Source organism: Microcebus murinus, chromosome 19 (genome assembly GCF_040939455.1).
Source record: "Microcebus murinus isolate Inina chromosome 19, M.murinus_Inina_mat1.0, whole genome shotgun sequence".
Classification (NCBI taxonomy): domain Eukaryota; kingdom Metazoa; phylum Chordata; class Mammalia; order Primates; family Cheirogaleidae; genus Microcebus; species Microcebus murinus.
The window spans coordinates 50,697,090-50,708,113 of NC_134122.1; the positions used below are offsets into that span (position 1 = coordinate 50,697,090).

Consider the following 11,024-nt stretch of genomic DNA (forward strand, 5'->3'; position numbering starts at 1 on the left):
CAGCTTCTTAGGTTCTTGCCCAGGAAATCAGTCATCACTCGCCTACCATGCTCGGAAGCCTCCACCCCCCCACCCCCACCCCCACCCCGTCCCCAGGGATTCACTGGAAGGCTTCAGGCGCCCGAAGGCCACTGCAGCAGCAGCAGCAGCAGCAGGTGGAGAACTTGCGTTCCTGCCCGGCTAGTGCAAAGGGCAGCCCTGGCGGCTGAGGCAGTAAGGGAAGGGGGCAGGTGTGGAGAGTGGTCTGGGAATAGCCTGAGGAGGACAATTCTAACAGTTCAATAACTGCCTCTAAGGGGTACAGTACTTAGAGCACTTTCACTTCTACTAGTTTACTTAACTTTCATCCTCACAAGTCTGGTAGAGCCAGAGTATCCTTAATGGGGGCGGAAGGGGGGCATAACGATTAAAATGGAGAGGTTAAGGACCCACCCAGGAGTCTCCTGCTGTCCTCTCCCTTGGTTCTTTTAACTCCTACTAGTGTTCAGACTCCTCGCGTGCCCCCCCTAAACCGGTTCACAAATGCCGGTGAACAGACGGTAAAAGTACATTTCGCTCGGTTCGGTGTGGGATGAGCTCAGCATCACACTTTAAAGTTTTTTTAAATCCCAAGGGCATTGCACACATGGAAAACCGCTGCACCTGCCACCCTCTCCCCTGTGGCGTTTGGGAAGCGGCGACTGGGGGAGCAGGGCGGCCCAGCACCGCCCCAGGCCCTCGGCCAGAGCGCCAGGGAGGAGCGACCCGGTTTACTCCACTACGGCCTCGGCTTCCAACCGCGACCCCCTAGGCTCCATCCCTTCTTTCATTCATACGGTGACGGGTTTATTTTCATACAAAACAAAACCAAGCTCAGAGTGCACGGGGCGGCGGCGGCCGGTGCCTGCGGGCGGCCTGTGGCGGCCTAGTCGCCGCCCCGCGCGCGCTGCAGCACCAGCAGCGGGATCTCCTCCAGCCGCTCGGGCCGCTCTCCGCGCCGCAGGTAGCGCCGCCTCCACGTCGCCAGCCTCTGGAACAGCCTCCGCAGGCTCGAGCGGCCCCACAGGCCGCGCTCCGGGGCCGCCTTGCCCGAGCGCGCGTGCTTGGCCTTCTTCCTGCGCGGGCCGCGGGCCGCGCCCCCCCGGAACAGCCGCCGCCAGCACCAGCAGCCGGAGCAGGAGCCGCCGTCGCCCGCGCCCGCGCGCCGCCGGGCCGCCTCGGGCTGCAGGCGCGCCACCTCCGCCAGCAGCCCGTGCTGCGCGCCGCCGCGCCGGGCGCCGCCGGGCCGCAAGTCCGCCATGCCGCGCGGGGGCCTCCTCTCGGAGCGCGCCGGGGCCCAAGTGTCGGGAGCTGCCGGGCTCGGCAGCCTCCAGGACTCAGAGGGGCCCTCGCGTCCCGCTCTGCGGCCTCCTCCGGGGAATGTGCCCCAAGGCCTCCCTCACCGGTTTAGGTTGCCAGGGAAACCCGAACGGTGACCCCACAATGCCCGGCAGAGCCCTCCGCCCTCTGCCACCGGGGAGTCGCCAGAATCCGGACACTCAAACAATTCCTCAGTGCCTAGGTCAGTAGGCCCGAGTCGCTGTCGAGTGGTTTTCAGACATGGCCTCAGAAGGGCAGGAAAGGGCCTTTCCTCGTTCACGAGTACACCAGGCATCCACCGGATCAAGGCTTGCGTCGCAGGCTCAGGCTTGTGTTGCCCGGTGGTTTATATTTTGTGAACTGCTTTCGGGTGTTCTGTACTTTTCTGCGAGTAGGGAACCAGAGTTTCGGGAAAGATTTCGAAATCTGATTTTCTTCATCCAGCCTCATCCAAAGGCCTCTTCTCTTCCTTGTAGGGTTATGATTGATTTTTTTCCCCCAATATTTTTTTCAAGATCGCAAACATAAGATTTTTGAAGAAAATTTGGCAAATACTAATACAATAAAGAAAACTCCTTTTTTCCTGCTTTGTATCCTTCTTTTGCTCTTGTCAAATTTCTCGAATTCAAGTAAAGAAAAGTTGAAGTGATAATAATAGCTACTATCTATCATATCTACTTTGTGCTAAGCCTTCTGCTTAACATTTTGCTTAACTTTTCTCATCTTGTAGCCCACTGACAAGTGAGCAGGCTCTGGAGTGGGTACTCTTGAGTTTGAGTTATGGCTCCAACATTTACTAGCTTCAACTTTGGGCAAGTTGCTTAACCTCTCAGTGCTTCAGCTTATCCATCTGTAAAATTAAGACAACAACCTACCTCAGAGGGTTGTGAAAATTAGATGAGATAATCACATGTATGTGGAGCATTTAGCGTGTGGTTGGCACATAGTAAGTGCACAGTGAATATTATTACACAATCCTCACAACTGAAGTGCAGTGGTTACTAAGTATAGTGATACTTCCATTTTGCTGACTGAGAAAACTGAAGCCTAGGGGGCTAAAATCATTTACCTGAGATAACAGCTTTTAAAAGTTAATGAAGGGGTTCAGAATGTCACCTCAAAATATGCCACTTTGGCATATTGATTATTTGGAGCCAATGCAAGAAAAGCTCTTTACCTTCCCCTCAACTGCCTAAAGTAAAGTACACATTTTCTCTTTTGTAAAGGAAATTTACATTTATAAAGGAATTTTTCATTAGTAAAAGCATCTGTACCAGGAAGAAAGCTACTCCAAGACTAATCACTGAGAGACTTTTATCTGCTTACCTTTATTCACCATCAATTTTCTTCCCTCACCTTCCCATAATCTGTCTCCACCATCACTCCTACAAACCCCAATCCCCTGTGGACCTAAAGGGAAGAGGCTGAGGCACAAAATACAATTTAAAGAGTTTACTTGAGCTAAAGTAAAGACAGGTGCTTGGGACACACTTCCAAACCTCCTAGGGGAATGCTCTGTCAGCCTTTGTTACAAGCAGGATTTTAAAGGTAAAGGGGACAAGGAGTTGTTTGACAGGAATTCTCACTGGTCTACAGCAGGCGTCCTCAAACTAACCTCCAAGGGCCAGGGCTGCATATGGGCCACCTAGCACATTTATCCGGCCCTCCTAGTGTTTTTGCCTCAGCTGCCTGTCTTGCTTAGCAGCCAAATCGTCCAGGGCCCACAGTGCGCACTCTCCAATGGTCTTGAGGGACGGTGAGCTGGCCCCCTGTTTAAAAAGTTTGAGGACCCCTGGTCTACAGAGTTAACACTGGTTAGTGATTGGCTGCGCGTTGTTGAACTATAGGGTGTGAGTCATGGTGTCCTGTGTATGTTGTTTTATAGCTACTTAGTCTAGAGCCCACATAGCAAGTGGCTTCAAAAGATAATTATTTAGATCAAGAAGATGTGAAAGGTAACTGCCATTATATTTTAAATGCTTCTCTGGGCCTAATCATTTAAAGGGGCTCACATTCCTTAAACAAAAAGTTTGTTTGTTTTTTTCTTTCTCAAACCTGAGAGGTGACAGGAGATGAACTCATGACCTCTTCCCAGGAAGATAGGAGACAAGTGGAAAATGGTCTTACGGCTCCTCACAAGCTTCTGTTGTACCCTCGAGTTCCCAGGGGATCCGAGGGTGATTACGTTAGATCCAGACTTAGATTCACCTGTAATTCAAGCCTGGCCCGCATGGGTTTGTACAAGGTCCCCAGATGCTAGTCTCTTGTACAAACCACTTCACATTTCCCGAATCTTTCTCTGGCTATTATGGGCTAAATTGTACCCTCCCCTAGTTCATATGTTGACCCCAGACCCGCAGAATGTGAGTGTATTTGGAGATAGGGCCTTTAAAGAGGCAATTAAGTTAAAGTGAGGGCATGAGGCTGGGCTGGTGTCCTTACACTTAGAGGGAGTTAGGACATAGACACAGCGGGCAGAGCCTGTGAGGACACAGCAAGAGGACAGCTACCTACAAGTCAAGGAGAGAGGCCTCAGAAAAAGTCACCCCTGTGGACACCTTGATCCTGGACTTCCAGCCTCCAGAACTGTGAGAAAATAAAATGTCAGCTGTTTAAGGCACCTATTCTGTGCTACTGTATTGTGGTGGCCCTAGAAAATAGCTACACTGGCTGACTGGCATTTGCCTCCCATTCTACTTTGCTTCAAACCCCTCTCTTATTCCACCTCAAGACACTGGGAGGCACTTCCTCGGCACCCCAGTGCTCAGCTCCTCCGTGCACAGGTTCCTCCTGTGGACGCTCTCTGTGCCTCTCCAGCCAAGCTGGGCGTCTGCCACTGCTCTCAGGCCACCCACTGTCCCCACCAGGGAAGGTCTGGGCAGCCTGAGACAGAGCCTCAGGCCCGACTTGGAGATCTGAGCTTTCAGACACCTGTCGCCATCCACAGCTGCTCAGGCTGGTCCCAGAGGACCCTGGGTCCAAGACTGACAGAAAAAATGCAGGATGCCCTGTTGAAATTGCATGTCAGATAAACAAGAAATAATGTCTTAATACAAGTCTAAATACCACATAGGCCTATTTATACTAAACAGAAATATTTGTTGATCTGAAATTCGAATGGAACTAGGCATCCTGTAGTTTTATTTGTTACCCTGCCAGGGTCGTGGGGCGATCCAGTGCCCTCCCATAAAGACCTGTTGGGGGAATTTTCCTTCACGTCCCTCAGAAGATCCCCTGGGCCGAAAGCTGTCTAGAAGCTGGGGACTGTCTACATTCAGTAACCCCAAGCCACAGCAGGCTTCCCAGGCCCACCTTGTCCTCGCCCAGGTGCCCAAATAGCACCAGAGACCCAGAGTCTGCCAAGTTGAGAAGGGCTCACCCTACAAAACAATGGGGTATGGGACCCTCCATCCCCTCCCCAGGAATTTAAAGAAGTGACGGCAGATTTGGACATAGCTCATGGTACCCCAAAATCCAGAAAAAGGCAGAATAGTATATTTAAGACCATAAGTTTTGAGGTTATACAGACCTGATTCCACATTACCAGTATGGCCTTGCAATAAGTCATAGGCTTTTCTAAACCCCAGTTGTTTTGTCAGTACATGGGGTCACTGTCCCTACCTTTCTTGCAGTGTTGTGAGGAGCAATGAGACAAGGCACAGAAGGGCTCACAACAGTGCGTGGCATGAGGCAGGTGCTGCGTAAGTGGCGGTGGCTGCAGCCATGGCATCTCTCATTTCTGCCTGGTCTCATAGCATGAGTCCCAGCAGAGCCTTTGTTTCCGAAGGCCTAGAGCTAATGACAAGCTCTGTGAGCTCAAACTCCTGGAAACTCTCCCAGGAAAACTTGGGACATGGAGATATGTGATAGAAAAGAACAGATGGCTTCTGTATTTTTGGTGGTATGAACGGCAAAAGGTCAGTGAGCTCTGCAGGAGGGAGCATGGTGCCAAGGGGACCCAGCCCAGGGAACAGCCTTCCTCACCTCTGCATCCTAACGCTGCCCTGTCTCAGACACCTGCTGACCACGTGACCAGGAGCAGGTGGAATGGCGCCAGCCAAGCCGTGGGATTAGGAGGTTAAACCTATGCTGGATCCCAGGAAGGCCGGGTGGGTGACATCTCTATATGTGAACAGGGACACGTGTAAGCAGAAACACGAAGTGAGAGAATGAGATCACCTGGAGTGACACCTGCCATTACCCAGATAACTGGGCCAGAAGTGGGGTGTGGAATCGGAACAAAATAGAACAGATTTTGCCTCTTCTCTTTACAGATATTGCCCTCATTCCAGTCTATAGGCTCTACAAGGTTAACATTTCAAAATTGCTCCTTATTATAAGAACCAAATGTTTTCTCCAGATATTTTGAGATACAATTTTGACGAAATAAATGCATCACAGCAAAGGCATGATTCCCATATTAGGAAAGTAAATTCTACATCCAAGGACACTGGGTAACTACACCCTCAAATGTTTATATGATGTAATAACAGCTATTAATGTGAGGGAACCAAATTCTCTCCCCCTTCCAGTGTGTGGGGTGGGCAGATATTTTCAGCAGGATGTCAAGGCTACTGAAACGTTAGTGTAACCTTGATGTCAGACAGGCCTTTGGAAGGCTCCCGAATCCATGGTCTGTGGACATGCAAAGCACTTCCCCCCAAATTTCTACAGATCCTTTGTCTCCTAATTCCCTTTTCTACACATACTCCTCTCTCTGCCTCCCTCTCTGCCTTTCACAAAACCCCCTCCCACATGAAGCATAAAATGTTCTGAAATTCATAGGCTTTCATGGAGATTTTGGAAACAGATTTGATGCAAACAACTTCCCAAAGAACAGTAAATATCACAGTTCTCAAGGTGCCTTCAACCTCAGTGGCTAAACCCCAGCCTTTCTCATTCTTCCTCGATTGATTGATTGATTATTTAGCAGAGTCTTGCTCTGTTGCCCTGGGTAGAGTGCAGTGGTGTCATCGTAGCTCACAGCAACCTCAAACTTCTGGGCTCAAGCAATCCTCTTGCCTCAGCCTCCCAGATAGCTGGGACTACAGGCACATACCACCACACCTGGCTGATTTTTCTATTTTTTGTAGAGATGGGGTCTTGCTCTTGCTCTTGCTCAGGCTGGTCTCAAACTCCTGAGCTCAAGCGATCCTCCCACCTCAGTTTCCCAGAGTGCTAGGATTACAGGCGTGAGCCACCCACCGTGCCCGCCCTTCCTTGCTCTCTTTAACCCGCATCTTCGATACTCTACTCTCTACTTCTCTTTCCTCCTCTTCTGAAGAAGGAAACAAATATTTATTTCCCTTTGTCCATGGCAAAGGAGCTTCCCCCTTCCATGGTTATCTTGACACTTGTAGACAGCTGGATTTTCCCTGCCCCAAGCCTGCCTGATAATTTTCTTAGAGATCAATATTTCTATCTAAGAATTCTTTTCCACCCCCTTCCAGTAAGGCTGTTGCTATTGTTGTAATGTAGACCTTTGCAGTTACTTCCCTATAAGATCCAAGGTTGTGGCTTGGGTGAGTGAGGAAGGAGGCAGAAATATTCTTGAGTCAGTGTCATCACCTTCACCACTACCACCACGGTCATCACGGCCTTTCATTAACTCTGGCTGTTCTAATGCAAGGGCATTACGTGCATGAGCTCATTTCAGCCTCAGCAGGCGTATGAGATCGATAGAAACACTCTCATTTCACAGGTGAGGACAGTAAGTATAAATTGCCACCGACTGCTCTACAGCTAGGCAGAGATGACAGGCTAAACTAGAAAGGCTTGTGGATACAATCCCTGCCTTAGGATCAACTGGGAATTTGATTTTCCCTCCCAGATGGACCACCAGGAACTACCAGGGTTAGGTAGAAGGAGGTCTGCAAGATTTGAATAGGCAAAAGTATGGGACTTTTATGAGAGAAGCAGCTTTGATATTGTTCTTAGGTAAGGACACAGTGCACAATTAGATGCTGTCTTGTGTTGGGAAATAAGGCCCTGGCCTTGTGGAAGGAAAAACACCCAGAAAAAGCTGTACGAGATTCCTGGGAATAAAAAATAGTTCTGTTAAACCAGAGCATAGAAAGGAGCCAGCTCTGTTTGCTTGTTAATCATACTAACCATTCTAGGGTATTAACCTCTAGGATGTAAACATAACGTTATATACTATCAAGTTCCTTCTGTGCCTTATTAATTTCAATTTTCCTATTGATATCTTTTTAATATTCTCTTAGATGACACCAGCCTACTTCACTTATGATTAAAAGATTTAGACAGGTGGGAATTTTTGTAATAGTCACTGGGACAAAGTTTTAAATGGGAACTGTGTACAGGTTGTATCCAGGTGAGGTAATGGCAGAAGGGATCCAGAGAGAATTCCTAAAAGAAGGTAAATTCAGAGCGGAGGCGGCTGGGATACAGTGTGGCCACACTCCCTGCCTGCTGCCCTGACTTCGCCACCAAAACTTTGAGGTCATAACAACCCATACAATGAGCCTTGTAAGGTTACTGATTTAAATATTAATAAATCAACTTGGAAAGGGGGAGTTTGAATATAAACTTGATATTAGATGGTATTAAGGAATTTATAATTTGATTAGGTGTGATAATGGCATTATAATTTTCCAGTAGAAAATTTTTAGGTGCATACTGAAGAATTTAAACATGAAGCATCATGATGTCTGGAACTTACTTTAAAATATCCAGGAAAACAAGGAGGGGAGATCAATGGGTGACACAAGCCTGACACAACAGAGATGATCTGTTACAGCTGGGGTGATGGGTACATGGGAATAGGTGTGTTCCCTATTGTTATGCATATCGGGGGATTTTCAAAGGAAGGTGTTTGGAGAGGCTCACATACACAGCGTTAGCTATTGGATCTTCTTAGTGCGGTGTGAAAACAGACACACTTACCCTGGTGGTTTGACAGAAGATGGAAACCACCTTCCTCAACTCTGAGCCATTTCAGAAGACAGAGATTTGCCTGAGTCGTTGACCCAGATTTCCACCTAATTTGGCAACATCTGTGGCACAAAGGAAATCCCAAGACACAAGCTCTGAGGAGGGAGGCTGTGCCCCCACATTTTACCACAGGGGCCACGCCAGGCCAGCCTCCTTCCAGACACCCAGGGGATGATGTCCTCACACTGCTCCGAGTTTCCAAGTCACAAAGTTAAAATGATTACCATAAAGTCAAGTTACTTTCCTCTTCGTGTCTTGTTTCCACATGTGGAAAAGTGTGAACTATCCATTCTTCTAAGTGAAGTATCACAAGACTGGAAAAACAAACACCATGCGTACCCACTGTTAAATTGGAACGAATCAATCAACACTCGTGTGCACATATGGAAATAACATGCACTGGAAATGAAGCAGGAGGCAGGGGAGGAGGGAAGGAGAAATTCACACCTAATGGGGACAGTGCACACTATCTTGGGGATGGGCACACTTATAACTTTGACTCAAACGGTACAAAAGCAATTTATGTAACCAAAACATTTGTAGCCCCATAATATTCTGAAATTTTGTTTAAAAGTGTGAAATAACAATGGCAATAGGGACAGTCAGATTTGAACCCTTCCGAGGACAGCTGTGAGGCTTTGGGTGTAGCCATGAGTGCAAAGCAGCAAGCTCCACAATGACATGAAGCCACACGCGGCCCTGGTGCCTCCCCAGCCCTTGGGCCGTTAGCTGCGTGAGTCCGGGAGTCCGTCAGCAGCCCGAGTTTTTGAGGTGCAGACGGAAGAGGTACCACCCTGAGGTAGTTGGGCATAAAATCCAGGTGATTCAGATAAACTGGGGCTGAGCTCTAGAAGGCCAGGATACATGGCTCTTTTCCAACCTCAGCTTTGTCAGAGAGACTTGGCCAAGGGCTGCATTTATTTTGGCAAATAGTGTACTTAAGGAAACCCAAAACATTTGCTTCAATCAACAAATTCCTTATTGAACACTCAACAGTCATCACAGCCTCTAAAGAAAACATCTGGGTAAGTAATGTTGTTTCTAAAAGGAAACGAAGGCTTCAGTCTCTGTGGTTTAGGCTGCCAAGATGGCAGGGCCAGGTAGATTTTCAAGACTTTCCCGCCGTGGAGACGTGGGGAGGTGGTGGGATACGGAGGCTGCAGTTCTTATGGCTTTCCTCTTGCACTCGGGAGCCCTGCTCCCTCAGCTGGGGAGGAAGCGCCCAGTGACAGAACAGCTCCCCAGGAGGAGAGATGGAAGTGGGCGCCTCCCCAGCCCACGCCCCCCCACTGAGAATCGCCCCAGGCCCTCAGCCTTCCTGGTAAGTGACCCCACTCTTCCCAGAACAGAAACTGCCTCCAAGAAAGTCAGTTGCCCTGGAACCGGGAATTAGGGCCAGAAGGGCATGTTGATATGGGGGTGAGGACACCATTGTACCTGCCACTGTACCTGCTGAGCTCAGAAAACAGGGCCCCAGGCTGAGGGCTTCAGAAGCAGCCTCAGAAGCAAATGCTTTTCTCTGTCCTCCTGCCTTTCAGTCCCATTCTCCCCAGACGCTGGCCATGGGAACTAGAATTCCTCCTCCCCAAACTGGGTTTAAAAAGCCAGGACCCCCTAAGACCCCTGTTTTATTCCTGAAATCCAGTCATAAAACATAAAATTATTCTGTGTAAAAACTAGCCCTAAAGAAATGACCTGACCTACCTTGTTTGACTGCAGGTCATAAGACCCCCATTCCAGAGAGGGTCCTGCCCCACAGGCGGAAGGAAGGGATGCAGCTCAGAGAGGCCAAGAAGAATCTAGACAGACAGGCCTTGCTGGGTTTCCCCACTTAGTCCATTAACTTTAGATCATACCCTTTTTGTCCAATCCTATTTCTACATGGCTGTCCATACAGTTGAACCTAAGCATCAAAGTGGACAATTTCCCCTGTATCTTTGGGTCTTCATTCTGAAGGTTCCTGTGTATACACATGAAATAAATGTGTATGTCGATTCTCCTATTAATCAATAGGAGATCAATAGTGCCTCATGTCAGTGATTTTTCAGTGAACCCTTAGGGGACCAAGAGCCTCTGTCCCTGCACACCCACACTTTACAGATGTGGAGATTTATGTTATGTTATGTTATGTTATGTTATGTTATGTTATGTTATGTTATATATATAAAACACAGAGGTATCTATCCCTTCGATGTACTCAAAACCTTTTCAAACAAGAAATAGCCATCTATTGGATAGAAGAAACTAAAAGTTTTCAACAGACACATGAAGCAATTTCTCAAGGTCATTCAATAATAGATGGCTGGGTGCGATGGCTCACACCTGTAATCCTAGCACTTTGGGAGGCTGAGGCCAGAGGATTGCTTGAGGCCGGGAGTTCAAGACTGGCCTGAACAACAGTGAGGTCTCGTCTCTATAAAAAAAGTAGAAAAAATTAGCCAGGTGTCGTGGCGCATGCCTGTAGTCCCAGCTACTTGGGAGTCTGAGGCAGGAGGATCACTTGAGTCCAGGAGTTTGAGGTGGCTGTGAGCTAGGCTGATACTACTACACTCTAGCCAGGGTAACAGAGCACGATCCTCTCTCAAAAAAGAACAAAACAAAAAACTCACAGAAAAGCCAGCTGGAATTAAGATTTCAGAAATCCAGAATTGTCTTATACCCTACGAATGAGAAACACTTCCTCCCTTAGAATGCTGCACATACATAGCTTCGATTACCCGGATAATGTGAAG

At 48.4% G+C, this 11,024-nt stretch overlaps 1 protein-coding gene across 1 annotated transcript; it reads right to left on the reverse strand.

Annotated features, from left to right (window-relative positions):
• Nucleotides 1-658: 658 nt before the first annotated feature.
• C19H1orf202 (chromosome 19 C1orf202 homolog) lies at nucleotides 659-1,523 on the reverse strand. The gene has a single exon (XM_075994890.1). It carries the CDS (start codon nucleotides 1,277-1,279, stop codon nucleotides 905-907), a length of 375 nt encoding a protein of 124 aa, XP_075851005.1. The 5' UTR covers nucleotides 1,280-1,523; the 3' UTR covers nucleotides 659-904.
• Between the last annotated feature and the right edge of the window lie 9,501 nt (nucleotides 1,524-11,024).

Excerpts from the sequence above, each read along its gene's own strand:
- C19H1orf202 (XM_075994890.1), bottom strand. The coding sequence starts at position 1,279 with ATGGCGGACTTGCGGCCCGGCGGCGCCCGGCGCGGCGGCGCGCAGCAC.